Source organism: Squalius cephalus (genome assembly GCF_949319135.1).
Source record: "Squalius cephalus genome assembly, chromosome: 16".
NCBI lineage: Eukaryota > Metazoa > Chordata > Actinopteri > Cypriniformes > Leuciscidae > Squalius > Squalius cephalus.
The window spans coordinates 36819531-36835830 of NC_137137.1; the positions used below are offsets into that span (position 1 = coordinate 36819531).

General features: G+C 41.5%; 1 protein-coding gene across 1 annotated transcript in view; it reads right to left on the reverse strand.

Annotated features, from left to right (window-relative positions):
• cacna2d3a (calcium channel, voltage-dependent, alpha 2/delta subunit 3a) overlaps window positions 1–16300 on the reverse strand; it is a 144444-nt gene that overhangs the window by 113614 nt on the left and 14530 nt on the right. Inside the window, exons 3-4 of the mRNA XM_079897554.1 lie at window positions 2958–3074; window positions 2081–2140 (exon numbers count right to left, since the gene is read on the reverse strand). Of these exons, the coding sequence (XP_079753680.1) occupies window positions 2081–2140; window positions 2958–3074 (177 nt within the window). The remainder of the gene's footprint in view (window positions 1–2080; window positions 2141–2957; window positions 3075–16300) is intronic.

A 16300-nucleotide genomic window follows, 5' to 3' on the forward strand; every position in this document is an offset into this window, starting at 1 on the left:
TCAGTGTTTCAGTTACTCAGTGTTTCAGTGTTTCTGCCGCTCAGTGTTTCTGCCACTCAGTGTTTCAGTGTTTCTGCCACTCAGTGTTTCAGCCACTCAGTGTTTCAGTGTTTCTGCCACTCAGTGTTTCAGTGCTTCTGCCACTCAGTGTTTCAGTGTTTCTGCCGCTCAGTGTTTCAGTTACTCAGTGTTTCAGTGTTTCTGCCACTCAGTGTTTCAGTGTTTCTGCCACTCAGTGTTTCAGTGTTTCTGCCACTCAGTGTTTCAGTGTTTCTGCCACTCAGTGTTTCAGTGTTTCTGCCGCTCAGTGTTTCTGCCGCTCAGTGTTTCTGCCACTGTGTTTCAGTTACTCAGTGTTTCAGTGTTTCTGCCACTCAGTGTTTCAGTGTTTCTGCCACTCAGTGTTTCAGTGTTTCTGCCACTCAGTGTTTCTGCCACTCAGTGTTTCGGTGTTTCTGCCGCTCAGTGTTTCTGCCACTCAGTGTTTCAGTGTTTCTGCCGCTCAGTGTTTCAGTGTTTCTGCCGCTCAGTGTTTCTGCCGCTCAGTGTTTCTGCCACTGTGTTTCAGTTACTCAGTGTTTCTGCCACTCAGTGTTTCAGTGTTTCTGCCACTCAGTGTTTCAGTGTTTCTGCCGCTCAGTGTTTCTGCCGCTCAGTGTTTCTGCCACTGTGTTTCAGTTACTCAGTGTTTCAGTGTTTCTGCCACTCAGTGTTTCAGTGTTTCTGCCACTCAGTGTTTCAGTGTTTCTGCCACTCAGTGTTTCTGCCACTCAGTGTTTCGGTGTTTCTGCCGCTCAGTGTTTCTGCCACTCAGTGTTTCAGTGTTTCTGCCGCTCAGTGTTTCTGCCGCTCAGTGTTTCTGCCACTCAGTGTTTCAGTGTTTCTGCCGCTCAGTGTTTCTGCCGCTCAGTGTTTCAGTGTTTCTGCCACTCAGTGTTTCAGTGTTTCTGCCACTCAGTGTTTCTGCCACTCAGTGTTTCTGCCACTCAGTGTTTCAGTGTTTCTGCCACTCAGTGTTTCTGCCACTCAGTGTTTCTGCCACTCAGTGTTTCAGTGTTTCTGCCGCTCAGTGTTTCTGCCACTCAGTGTTTCAGTGTTTCTGCCACTCAGTGTTTCAGTGTTTCTGCCACTCAGTGTTTCTGCCACTCAGTGTTTCTGCCACTCAGTGTTTCAGTGTTTCTGCCACTCAGTGTTTCAGTGTTTCTGTCTCTCAGTGTTTCTGTCTCTCAGTGTTTCTGTCTCTCAGTGTGTGTAACCACAGTCACTCCGGTCACACGCATACCCTCTATAGCCAATGAGAGACAAACCTAAAAGGGGACGGAGGTAACTTTTGAAACAGCGACCGCGAAACAAGCTGCTGTACGGGCCCGTTGGACATCAGAGATGAGTCAAAGCAAGAGTGGCTTCAGTGAGTCGAGTGAAACTGGGATAAACACTAAATCTGTGCAAACTAGACCATCTATTCAGAGTCTGATCTAATCTGGGTCCGGGATGCTTGTTCAACAACACTGAAAGCGTTTCCATATCTAAATGGCTTTTACATTTTTGTTTCATAAAGAAAGTCATATGTATTTTTATTGCAAAGTTAGTACGTTTGACAGTGAGTCAGAAGGTTTCATGGCTGTGAGAGTTTCAGTAATGGTGTTGATCTGACTGTAGTTTTTGGCTGTGAAATGTGCAGTGTTGCATCAAGCTCATGTGAAGACTGAGGCCACCTGAGGCTTTCACTGGGAAGAAATAAATGGCTTTTTACGGTAGATTAACCTTCGACCTTTACATGAGCAGTGACAGAGGGTGTCTCAGTAATGGATGCCCTAGTACAGTGCACTCAGAGAATGATAAACAACTAAACTTCGACATATATGCTTCATTTCAATTGCTTTGTACAATGCATTTAATTATTATGAGATTTAAGTGCTTTCAAACATTATATATGTTTAACATGAGATTGAGGGAAGGTCATATAATTGATGCTAAGATCAACAGAAGTTTCAATACTAAGCAGTTCAAGCTGAACATCTAAGTGCTTTCGCCCTAATAAAGAGATGTGGTTGCCATGGTAACTGCTGTTGATGCTCACCTGTAGGTCAGGATCCTCCACGTGATTCAGGTGGGCTTCCTCTGCTGCTTCCACCAACCGCTGGAGGCCAAGACAGACCGATATTAATCTCTGTATCACTCACACACACACACTTCAGTCAATCCCTCTGTGAAATAATGGAGAAGACTAATCTGTTGTCTCTTACAAATATCTTTGCATTATAAATGAAAACATAAAACACTTAAATCCATGGCTGGCCATTGATTTTTCTGATGATGATTAATGTGTTTTTAATCACAATCCCTCCATGTTAATATAGAGATGTTTAAACAGATTCTGATTTACACTTCAGGAGATTCTCTTAAAAATAAAGGTTCTTTATCGGCATCTTTGGTTCCATTATAAAGCATTAACAACCTTGGAATATTTCCTGGGAAGAAAACGGTTCTTTAGATTTTTTAAATGTTCTTTTTAAGAACGGATCACTGAAAGGTTCTTGGGTTATATGGTATGGAAGCTTGTTTCCGCCACAGAATAAAAAATAAAAAAAGGTAGTTGTGACTTTTTATCTCAGAATTGTGTGATATAAAAGTCACAATTGTGTGTTATAAAGTCAGAATTGTGAGATATAAACTCGCAATTGTGAGAAATAAACTTGAAATTCTGACTTTTTTTCTCAGAATTGCATGTTTATATCTCGTAATTCTGACTTTATAACATGCAATTGGGAGATATAAAGACAGAATAGCATGACATAAAGTTGAAATTGCGTGTTATAGTCAGAATGGCGAGTTTATTTCCCAAGGACCAAACTTTATGCTGATAAAGTCTGATGAAGTGTCTATGTGAAAATATGCCTATAATACAGACTCTCTCTCTCTCTCTCTCTCTCTCTCTCTCTCTCTCTCTCTCTCACCTTAATGGCCTCAGCCTTCTTGTGAAACATCTGCTCCATTTGCTTAGCAAGTCTCTTCACCAGTTTGATTCCATCAATCTCCTCCACCCTCACCGACTGCTCAAACTCCTTGTACTTCTACAGAAACAGAGAGATTTGACAATGACAATCATGAAACAAAACATTCCGGTCCTTGTTGCTCATTGGCCAGATGTAGAAACAGATGTGATGTCAATCTCACTGCACAGCACCCATAGACAAGGCCATTGCATTTTCTGTAAAGCTGCTTTGAAACAATATGTATTGTGAAAAGAGCTATACAAATAATTGTGAATTGAATTGAAGGGGGGGGGGGGGGGGTGTTATTGCCCTTTAATGTATAGACCTAATCAATTTAAACTATTTGCAATATATTTTTTGCACACATTATTTCAAAACTGTGAAATTTTATAAAAATGTTGAGTAGTTTGCATCACTGGATATTACTGTTGATCGCTGATCATTTCTATCGTAAAACAAATTTTAATGTCAAATATTAAATGTTTAGCTACTTACGTCTTACCACACACTCTTTCGCTGTTAAAACTAAAGCAGTAAGCCCCGCCTCCTCTTATCTGATTGGCCATCGCACTCATTCTGATATTGACGAGCGCTGTTAGACTTCTGAGGCAGACCAGGCTACAAATGAAGCATTTAAAACTTTTTGTCATCCTAACAACATACAGAACGGTGCATTATAGAGTGGCAAAACCCAGTCATTTCAACAGGAATCCACACAATCAACAATTTCACGTGAGAGTGAAAGATTCTTACACGGATTTTGCAAAAGGTTGAGTCATTTGCATTCGCTGCATTGACCAACAGAAAGCTGCTTAGTTTGAAATGACTTCTATGTGAGCTGTGCTTCATACATCACTACACTACTGGCAATAGACAATAGACATTTTTGCCCACAAAATTTCACTGATATTTCATTACCTTACTGCACCTTCTTTAATTGTCATTTGCACTGAAATGGCAATTGCACCTTAAAGTCCCCCAGTAGTCAATAATTGTATTTCTAAAAACTCATCTTTGATCACCAAAATTATATAAAAGATTTTTCCATGAAAAAAAATTCTTCATGCCTTAAAATATCTTGAATATAGATTGACCATAGACTGTAAAAAAAAAGATGGACGACGCCCCTTCGCTCTCTTCCATTTGTGAAAAGTGAAGCTGCCAAAGTCCTAATATGGTGCTGACATCTTGCGCTGATTTGAGACCCGAGTCTGCACAATAGTGAACATGAAGTGAAGCCGATATCAGGTCCCGCCCACACTCTCTCTCACACACACACACTCCCACAGAAACGGTTAGTACAAAGTTTACTGCTAAAATAAACAGTTATGGACATCCAAGCTCCAATCTCCTCCCGAAAATCCCACAAAAAGTCTGTTGGTTCATCAGTGACTACTTCTTTTAGAGAAGCTGTCAATCACAGCTGTCAATCATGACGTCACATTCCATTTTCATAGCATCAAATAACTAACTAAGACCAAACTTATTTTAAAAAACAAACACTTAAACTTACATCAACATGATAAAAACTACCAAAAATGACAGAAAACATCTTTGGAAAAAATGTATTTGAAGTGTAGTTTAGTTTCCATCACGTCCCATTAGAGCTCATGGGGAGGCTGGGGTTAATGAGCTATACTCGGACCGACCACCGGGCGGCGATCGAGACTCTGGGTTAATGAGCTATACTGGGACCGGCCACCGGGGGGCGATCGAGACTCTGGGTTTATGAGCTATACTGGGACCAGCCACCGGGGGGCGATCGAGACTCAGGGTTTATGAGCTATACTGGGACCAACCACCGGGCGGCGATCGAGACTCAGGGTTTATGAGCTATACTGGGACCAGCCATCGGGGGGGCGATCGAGACACTGGGTTTATGAGCTATACTGGGACCAGCCACTGGGGGGGCGATCGAGACACTGGGTTTATGAGCTATACTGGGACCAGCCACCGGGGGGCGATCGAGACTCTGGGTTTATGAGCTATACTGGGACCAGCCACCGGGGGGGCGATCGAGACACTGGGTTTATGAGCTATACTGGGACCAGCCACCGGGGGGGCGATCGAGACTCTGGGTTTATGAGCTATACTGGGACCAGCCACCGGGGGGCGATCGAGACTCAGGGTTTATGAGCTATACTGGGACCAGCCACCGGGGGGCGATCGAGACTCAGGGTTTATGAGCTATACTGGGACCAGCCACTGGGGGGGGCGATCGAGACTCGGGGTTTATGAGCTATCCTGGTACTTAGAGCTATGCGGCACGCTTAAACTCGACACCCTTGCCTCGTTTAGTATACGCGGTTCTATGAATATGCAAATGAGCCCCGCCTCCACTCACTCACTCAGCTCAGAGATCCACTTGTTGACGATCACACGTTGATCTGATTGGTTACAAGGTAGTTTGTGACGTCAGAAACACCAGCGATTTCAAAGCATGTTTTTGAGACTATCTTTGGTTCACTGCAGTTTTAAGGAGAAAATACTCAACAATGGTGTCGACTTATGAATTTACACATGGTTTGTCTTAAAGCATTTTAAAAACACCACATAGACACATAAACTACATTAAACACTGGATTTTACCACAGGGGGACACTAAGATCTTAATAGCTTTTTTTTATTTATTTGAACTTCTGGTTAGATCTAAATGTCACTGCCTCTGTACTCTTCAGAACAATAACAAATATTGAATCTAACTAATCTAATGATGTTTTATGATTTAAAATTGTATTAATTTTGTTTATATTTATTCTGATGAGCAGTGTTTAGTTTGTTTACTGTAAGGACAGAGAAGGAAGAGACCGTCAGAAGTGTTCATAGCTTATGTGGGGATGAAACTGAATCTAATCCTTTTCCTGCTCCCATAACCTCACTCTCAAAGCCCTTCAATCCACTCCAGTCCACTCGAGGCCAAACATTATCTCAAAGGCTAGAGACGTGGCTCTTCACTCGACTAGCCAAGCATCTGTGTGTGTCTTCCCATCTAACAGGGAACATTTTCAGAACTTTGGGTAACATTTTCTCAGTTATGAACAAACATTATTCTAGTAAAGTCTAGTAAAGAACCAATGTTATCTGGTCTTTATATAATATTCTCAAAACATTAGCACAAAAACATTATTTCCCCTTTGATGTAGAACTCAACACTGTGTCATGTTGACGCAACGGGAACTCTCCGCATGTGCCGGTGTCTGAAGCATGTGTGTTACAAAGCATGTGTGTTTTATTCATATTAGATACACATTGTGTAAGTAACTTTAAAGTTTACTCTATTCTTCTTCCAGTTCACCGGCCACTCATTTCAGTGTATTTCGGGAGAAGTGGATGAATTCACGTGTTGAATTCACGTCATTTAGCTCAACTAACGCGATCGTTATAAAGGCGTTTAAACAACAAAACACATCCACTTGCACATATTTTATCAGTCATTCAGCGCTATTGTGGCTGTGGTGTATCACGTGACAAACAATGATGCGTCACCATGGAAACAATAAAGTGATACATTCTAAATAACGGTCGCCTTGAAAAACTCACGCTTGGGGGTCAGCCAGAATATTTTAAACTTACGTGTGAAAAGGTTAAGCCAGTGGTGTTTGAGCTATACATCCCTTGACCCTGATGGAGACCTCAGAGGATTCAGGGCTCGAGGTGGCAACCTCACAAGAAGCCAAGAGAGGATCTAATGGAAGTAACCACGGCCAAAAGGCAAAGAAACCCAAGCACTTAGAGTCCATTTTTGATTTAGAGGTGGTAGCAATATGCTCCTTATCATAAGATTGTGGTAGATGTGGATGATGGCCAATACTACAACTTGTATCCCACATCCTCATTGGTCCCCCGTCCCCCTCAGGGACCAGGAGCGCAGAGCTGTTAGATAAATGCTCCCTTTGAGATCACATGTCAATAGACTAAAAGAGTGGACAATCCTGCTTCAGCGTCCCACTATCTTTGCTGTCGCCTTCTATAGCATGGTGCTTGGAGAGAAATCTGCTTCTCGTCGAATCACATTCATTTAGGAAATAACATTCATTCGACTAGTAGCTAGTCCTGACCTCTGACCTGTAATGCTGCCTGAATCATAATCATACACTGTTCGTTCCTTGGCCAGAGGAGAACTGAGCAACTGAGTCTGGTTTCTCACAAGGTTTTCTTCTCCATTCTGTCACTGATGGAGTTTTGGTTCCTTGCCACTGTCGCCTTTGACTTTTGGCTTGCTTAGTTGGGGACATTCAATATTCAACAATATTATTGCTCTGCCTGCATTGACACCATTACATGAGAACTGAATTGAGCTGGACGATGACATCACGGTTTTCTCCAGAGTGGCTGTATATACTGTATAAACTTTTTTACAACAAAAATGAACCATCACTGAACTTACTTAAGCTGGACTATGATGCTATTTTCTTCTGGAAACAAACTTTGTTGCATTATTTCCCTGTTATCACTGTAAAGCTGCTTTGAAACAATCAGTATTGTAAAAAGCACTATATAAATAAAGGTGACTTGACTAGTGACCCCCTCTCTGTCCTTTGCTGGTACTGCATGAATGGGCAACCATCAGCTAGCAAAAGCTTCTTGGTAGAGAACAGTATGGGAGCACTATGGCGCTCCACTCTCTCGGTAGCCCCTCCGTACTGGATGTAATAGTCAGATGATTATACTTCGACTAGTTCCCTAGTACCCCTTTTCCACCAAGGTGGTGCTGGTGCCGGTTCGAGCCGGTGCATACTCGCGAACCAATTCTTTGTGTTTCGATAGCCAAAGAACCGGTTCTCGGCCAGGAAAATTGGTTCCAAAGCGGCACCAACTCTTTGCTGGACTAGAACCGTTCTTTTACCACGTCATGCTTACGTCGGGGGCTGGGGCGGGGTTATTGTCGAACTTCTTCTCGAACGTAACCTCTGTCTATAGTAATCCAAACGAGCAGCACAAATGTGTTCTAAACGTCTTCTTCTGACCCCAATATAGGATCGCAAAGCCAGGGGAAACATTTGCAGAAAGACGATGTAGTCCGCCATTTTAATTGTTATGCTTGAAGTTGGCGCAAGCGTTTCTGGGAAAGCTAAGAAGTATGGTAACGTACACAGTGACGTAACAACGTCGTTCGCTGGGCTCTCTAGTCAGTGGAAAAACAAACAGGTTCTGAGAAGGTTCGCAAGTTGAACCAGCACCAGTTCCGAACAAGTTATTTTTTTGGTGGAAAAGGGGTATAGGAGACCTGTTATTGGGTGGAGCCCTTCCCTAATGGTTCGGTGGCTGAGTTTTTTGGCCCTCAGAAGAAGTCAGGCAGTTATGCCCCTTGATGATCGGTGATAGAGAGCAGGAGGATGTTGAAGTGAAGCTCCACCATGATGCTCTCTCGCCAGGTCTCCTGAAAATGTTGCGATAGGTAGAGCAGGCAGTTGAGGGAACAGGGGTGGAATCCGAAATCACCCCCATACCCTTAAATAGGGCATTATTTGAGGGTACAGCCTTTAGTAGTGGTGTCTGAAACCATAGTGGACGTTATTGAGTACATATTGCACCGCAATAGCGAGTATACAACCGATGTACGCTCAATGACTGTCCGAATTCGCACCTTCAAGTGAACAGTATTAGTGGACTAACATAGGGAATAGTGAATGAGGGTTTAGGGGGCGATTTCAGATTCAGCCAGGGTTCCCTCCTGAGGCCTCTCCGAGTCCTTAGGACGGGATGCTGAATTCTTGCTCCTTTGGAATAGGTTGCCCACTTGGAGCTGATGGACGAGGTTCCGAGTAGCAAGCGCTCTACTCTGCCCCTACTTATTGATTAGAAAACCACTAAACTTCCTGCTCAGCTACTGTTCGGACGCTCTTGCTTACTGCTCCGCGCTTTGCTCTATCGCTTTTACATTTTATCTCCTATATTTTATATTTTATTTCCTTTTATCATCTAATTTTAACTTCAGCAAACAGCACAGTGCTCAGACAACAAAGTTTGGATTACTACAAAAACGCAGAATTCTTTTACCCGACCAGCTTACATTCCGGGAAAGGAAAACAAAACTGCCTACATTCATACGGATAAGAGAGAAAATGCCTCTTCAGGTTCAAGAATCTACTTGCTGCACTAACTGCCACAGACTTTTACAAAGGATTGCAGTTCTCGAAACAAAGTTACTTACGGGACCACCAAACCAGACGGAGCACACAACAGAGCTTCGTCATGGACACCCTCAGCATACCGGTGAGTCCCATGAAACTAGTGCTCCTCGACAGGTAGAGAAACAAGCCGATCGACTTACTAATCGATGGCACAAACAGGGAGCTAGACCCAAAGGCACTCGAGACATCAGATTGTCACGAGCATCACATATTGCCGCAGTAGCATCCTCTACCCCAGATACAGCTCTGACAAGGATTGCAAACATTGGTCTTCTACCACCGCCTATACATCTTGAGAACAGATTTGAAGTACTAATGAATGTAAATGAGGAATCCCCAAATGTGATGAATATGATCGAACACAGACTGAATGGGCCAGTAGCTAACACTGATGCTAACTGGCGCTCAAGGTCGAGCAGACAGCGGCACTCAGCTCAGAGCGCAGCCGAGCCCAGGACTCTGATAGTGGGGGACTCCATAATCAGAAACATTAGCGGCAGGGATACAACTACATGCTGCCTTCCACAAGCAACAACTTCGGATGTAAACAGGGAACTTCAGAACATTCTGATGAAACATAAGACTGCAAATCGACTCATCATACATGTGGGGAAGAATGATATTCATAAAGAGCAGTCAGAACTCCTTAAGAAGGATTTCAATGAACTTTTTGAAACACTTAAAAGACTGAAAGTTCAAACATTCATCAGTGGACCACTCCCAGCAAGAGGAACAAACAGGTTTTCACGGTTGCTTGGGCTAAATACATGGCTGCAAAAAACCTGCAATATAAAAGGAGTAAACTTCATTGACAATTTCAATCTTTTCTGGAGTCAGAGACAACTTTTTCATCGGGATGGCCATCACCCAAACAAACTTGGTTCAAGAGTGTTAAAGGACAATTTCTACTTCTCCCTCAATCATCCTTCTGCAGTTTGTGCCAATCCACTAAATCTGAACGGCACACACACACATGGACACAGTATGAATGACCACGGGACTTCACTTCAGCAGCAAAATGGACATGCGGTTGACATATCACACAAGGACAATGATAACACCACTCCGCCACAACAACCTCTGCTCACGGACACAATCTCAGCTGAGCCCTGCCCACAGAGAGACATATCAGAACTGCTTGAAGATTCAGCACCCAAGGACGACTTCCTGGAAAACAGCCAGGGAAGCCAGGACAGCATATCACAACCTCATATAACACCAGAGCAACAGCACCTTTCACCAGGTACGCTATCCCTCTCTCCAGCATCACCACTACTGTGTTTCTCACAGAAAATGGAAGAACTGGTGTATGCTGGAACCAGACTATCCCACTCTTTTGCTGCAAGCCCCCAGATACCAACCAAAAAACGACAGGCACCATTACCACCCGCACCAAAGCCTGCGGGCCCAGCTCGCCCTCCCCCTCCTGTGAGAGCTCTTCGGCCTCTGCCACAACGCCAGGGCCCACACCCTCCTCTATCTGCTCGAGGTGAACTAAAAACAACTGATACCAGCTCTCAGTGATGTGTTTTGGGTCCCCGCTCTGATAACAGTAACTTTCTCAAATGTTTACAGAACAAGCGGGAACCCAGTGTGCCTGTATCTTTCTCTATTGTTGTTCTATTACAAGATAGAAAGTCTAAGGCCTTCAATAGCCGTGCAGCAAACCTAACTAATCTGGTGCCTATTACACGTCAAAGTAAGATTGATGTGGGGACAAAAAGTAAGACTGTTAAGTTAGCACTTTTAAACATTCGGTCGCTTAAAAATAAATCACTTCTAGTCAACGATTTAATAACCACAAACAACCTGGATTTTATGCTTCTAAATGAAATCTGGCTAGAAGACAGCTGCAGTGCAACAGTCCTCAATGAAACAGCCCCTCCGAACTTTACTTTTATGAGTGTCTGCAGAGCTGTTAAGAGAGGTGGGGGTCTAGCTGCTCTTTTTAAAGATATCTATCAATGTAAGCAAATATCATTTGGGAATTACCCTTCTTTCGAATATCTGGGTATTGTGTTGAAAGGTGCTCCACGCATTTTACTTATAATTATTTACAGGCCTCCAAAATACTCTCCAGCCTTTGCTGAGGACTTTACAGAACTGTTATCAGCAATTACCTCAGAGTTTGACTGTTTTGCCATTGCAGGAGATTTTAACATTCACATAGATAATACAGAAAACAATATGGCAAAAGAAATCAAAACTGTTTTAAAAACTTTTGATCTGACTCAGCATGTACATGGACCCACACACAATCGTGGACACACTCTAGATTTACTTATCAGTAAGGGTCTAAACATTTCATTAATTGTTATTAAGGATGTAGCACTGTCTGATCATTTCTGTATTTTCTTTGATATATTGATCTCTCCTGCCATTGAAGCTAAATCTGTGTCTGTCAAGAAGAGATGCTTAAATGAGAACACCAGTGTACTATTTATGAAGGCTATATCCTTAACACCAAGTATATCTGCTGACTCTGTTGATTTTCTCCTTGATTCTTTTAACTCAAAAGTTAAAGGTATAATTGATGATATTGCTCCTGTTAAAGTCAGGAAGAAGAGTGGCAGACAAAAAGCACCTTGGAGAAACTCAACAGCAGTGCAAAATATGAAAAGACAATGCAGAAAAGCAGAGCGCATGTGGCGGAAGACTAAACTTGTAGTCCATTATAACATCTACAAAGACAGCCTTCATGCTTTCAATATGGAACTAGGCAAAGCTAGACAGACTTTCTTCTCAAATATTATAAACAGCAATTTAAACAACACACGCACTCTTTTTGCTACTGTAGAGAGACTGACAAACCCTCCAAGCCAGATTCCCAGTGAAATGCTCTCAGTGAACAAGTGTAGTGAGTTTGCTTCGTTCTTCTCTGAGAAAATCAGTAATATCAGAAAGGTGATCAGCACATCCTTAAGTTGCACTGAGGTCAGACAGATCAAACCACCTGAGAAAGTAGTTACTATGTCTGATTTCAAAGAAATTGATGGCAAAATTTTGGAAGAAACTGTACAGCACCTTAAAACATCAACATGCGCTCTTGACACACTTCCCACATCATTTTTCAAAAGTGTGTTAAACAGTTTAGAAGCAGATCTCCTAGAAGTGGTAAATGTCTCACTTCGCTCTGGGAGTTTTCCATACTCCCTGAAAACTGCAGTTGTCAAGCCCCTCCTGAAAAAGAGCAATCTGGATAAGACCATATTAAGCAACTATAGACCGATCTCAAATCTTCCTTTCAAAGGCAAGATCATTGAAAAAGTTGTCTTCAATCAGCTGAACAAATTCTTGAGCTTGAATGGATACTTTGACAATTTTCAATCTGGTTTCCGACCGCACCACAGCACAGAGACAGCGCTCATAAAGATAATAAACGATATTCGCTTAAATACTGATTCAGGCAAATTATCAGTGCTGGTACTACTCGACCTCAGTGCTGCATTTGACACTGTTGATCATAACATACTTCTTGACAGGCTGGAAAACTGGGTGGGGCTTTCTGGGATAGTCCTAAAATGGTTCAGGTCATACTTAGATGGGAGAGGTTATTATGTGAGTATAGGTGACCATAAGTCTGAGTGGACATCCATGACATGCGGAGTACCTCAAGGCTCAATTCTTGCACCACTCCTGTTCAACCTGTATATGCTCCCAATGAGCCAAATAATGAGAAAGAACCAAATTGCTTACCACAGCTATGCAGACGACACACAGATCTACTTAGCCCTATCGCCTAACGATTACAGCCCCATTGACTCCCTGTGCCAATGCATTGACGAAGTCAACAGTTGGATGTGTCAAAACTTTCTTCAGTTAAACAAAGACAAAACTGAAGTCATTGCGTTTGGAAACAAAGATGAAGTTCTCAAGGTGAACGCATACCTTCACTCTAGGGGTCAAACAACTAAACATCAAGTAAGGAATCTCGGTGTGTCCCTAGAGTCAGACCTTAGTTTCAGTAGTCATGTCAAAGCAATAACTAAATCAGCATACTATCATCTGAAAAATATTGCAAGAATTAGATGCTTTGTTTCCAGACAAGACTTAGAGAAACTTGTTCATGCTTTCATCACCAGCAGGGTGGATTATTGTAATGGACTCCTCACTGGCCTTCCCAAAAAGACCATAAGACAGTTGCAGCTCATACAGAACGCTGCCGCCAGGATTCTGAGCAGAACCAGAAAACATGAACACATCACACCAGTCCTCAGGTCTTTACACTGGCTCCCAGTTAAATTTAGGATTGATTTTAAAGTATTATTACTGGTATATAAATCATTCAATGGCCTAGGACCTCAATACATTGCAGATATGCTTACTGAATATAAACCCAACAGATCACTCAGATCACTAGGATCATATCAGCTAGAAATACCAGGGGTTCACTCTAAGCATGGCGAGTCCGCTTTTAGCTATTATGCCAGCCGCAGCTGGAACCAGCTTCCAGAGGAGATCAGACGTGCTCCTACAGTAGTCACATTCAAATCCAGACTCAAAACACTTCTGTTTAGCTGTGCATTTACTGAATGAGCACTGTGCCAATGTTCGTCCGACTGTTTGTACTGTATTTTATTTTATTTTTCTAAACTGTTTTAATTATTCCTATTTCTTTTATTATTTTAATTTCTTCTATGTAAAGCACTTTGAATTGCCATTGTGTATGAAATGTGCTATATAAATAAACTTGCCTTGCCTTGCCTTGCCTAGAAGATGCAGTGAGTCTGCGATCTACCTAGCTGGTTCTGCCCCTGGATCAGTTATAGTATTGAGCTGTAGGGCACAGTGAGCAGGCATTTGTTCAGTTTGGCGTAGTCGGCGTCCTTTCCTACTTTTCACGGAACTTTTCACTTAATTCTCAGTAACATCATTGTTTTGGTCACTTTACCATGATGAATCAATTAATCATGGCATCATGCATTTGAATGACTGCATGCACACTGCTATTAAGTTTAAGATCAGCTGATGCAACATAAACAAAAGATTACTGAGCTCAATTTTAATGAATACGCACAAATCAGTGACAGTATGAGGATAGATTTGGCTGTAGAAGGATGCTAGTTTACATTTTTACTGTTTCCCCTCCAAAGGGGATGCTCCAACAGAGATGAACAAATGGGAGCGGGGGAAAATTTGCATGAAAGAAGGCCCTGGAGAAACACAGTTAATGGCCCATGAACAGGGGGTGATGGAATCCATTTACCAACAAGCTGGTGTGTTGAAGAGGCTTTGGAAACTGCACATATTCAAAATGGTGACTTAAAATGAAAGGGTATGAGGTGAAAGACAACAGGAATGCACTTTTCTGCTGTTCGGTTGCCAGGTATTGATATTGTTCTAACTGTTCTGGATGGTTCCCAGCTAACAAACTCTACATGTTGCTGAGGTGTTTTTTACTGTTCCCAAACTGTACTCCTTACAGGAGCATATTCTGGGGGTTGCCTTTTTTTCTCCTCACCTCTCCTCATGTTATGCTGTATTTTTTTTTTTCCTCAATACTCTGTCTTCCTGTCCTGTCTACCCCCTTGTCATATTGTATGTATGTTTGTATGGACAGGTTGATGGCTAATTTCGCTGGTACTTGTGACTAAGTGACAATAAAGGCTACTACTACAAAAATAATTTCTAAGAATGTTATGATTATCTTCTCCTTAAGTTATGAATGTTATTTCTGAACATTCAAAACACCCAGTTTTTTATGTTTTTTTATTTAATTCTTTGTTATACAAGCATTAGATGTTTTTAGGGTCCTTGAGATGTTCTGACATGCCCGGACATTTGTGCTTTTTTCAGTTGCTTATAAACATATTAATGGCAAAGGTGTAATTACACTATATTCAACACAAACAGGGCTACCATAATATGTGAGCAACATGTATGTACAAGTTTGTATTTTTGAGAGAATAATGTTTATGCATGGTTATAAAAAAAATTGTTTCTGAAATAAGGCCACAAAACACACACTAACTATGTGTCCACAAGACTTTTGACTAATGGATGTTGTCACCTAGAGTTTTGCTTCAAAATGATCTGAAAATCATCCTGCCTAATCATTCACATAAAACAATACATTGATTTAAACTTTGTAAGACACTTTTTGTTTGGAAAGGCAATATGTGTGTGGGCGTGAATGATCATGAATGATGTGGTTCACATCTGAGAAGACAATGACCCGCATTATGAGCCTTTCATTCAGGTGTGTCACTGAGAGGGTACCACAAGAAAGAATGCGAGGACAAAAGAAATACACACACACACACACACACACACACACACACACACACACACACACACACACACACACACACACACACACACATATATATACAAATATAAATGAAAGTCAAAAGCACATTTTTGGTAAATAGTCATTCCTGGAAACAAATCCTGTTCAAATAGGCTATATGGGCCATTCTACAGAATTGATTCAAAGTTAGAGTGGAAACATCTTGAAAAAAAATAGTCTTTTTCCACAAATTTTGTATGCATGCAAATTGTATAATACCCAAGGTAAACATTTCTAGTAATTGTGCAGTTAATTCTCATACTGTATTTTCATAAAGTTTTGGAATATATCCTCTCCCCAAATGTGTCACTAATAAAAAACAACAATAAATAATTTAATGAGAAGGCTTATATTGACCTTCATTGATTTTCACTCCACCCAAGTAGCAGTGCTTCGCCTTCTGAGAATATAGTTCCCAGTATGTATACGGTTAGAAGATGGCTGACCATGCTGTGACTATACAAATATAAGACATTTTAATATCAGTGTCAGGTAAGATACTTGTCTAGATTTCTATGCTCACTTAGGTGAGTTTATTATAAACTGCCACTTCTAAAAACTATTGTGCTAAAATAGTTTCTTTAATATAGTTTTTTTTTTATGATAAATTAAAGTTATATCAATAAGTAATTCATTAAAAGACACATACTGTACATCATACATGAAGCGCGACCTTCTGTATGTCTAATAAACACAGAGATGTGAGTCCCATACGATTCGGTACATTGGGTGATAAGAATTGTAACTCAAACATTTAGAAAACTATAGTCCCATCTTTAAAAACATCTGTGCAAATGTCTCTTTTCTTTAGTTACATCCATACTTACATTTAAATTGAATGCCTTCCACAGCACTATTCTTTAACCATAAATTTTGTACAG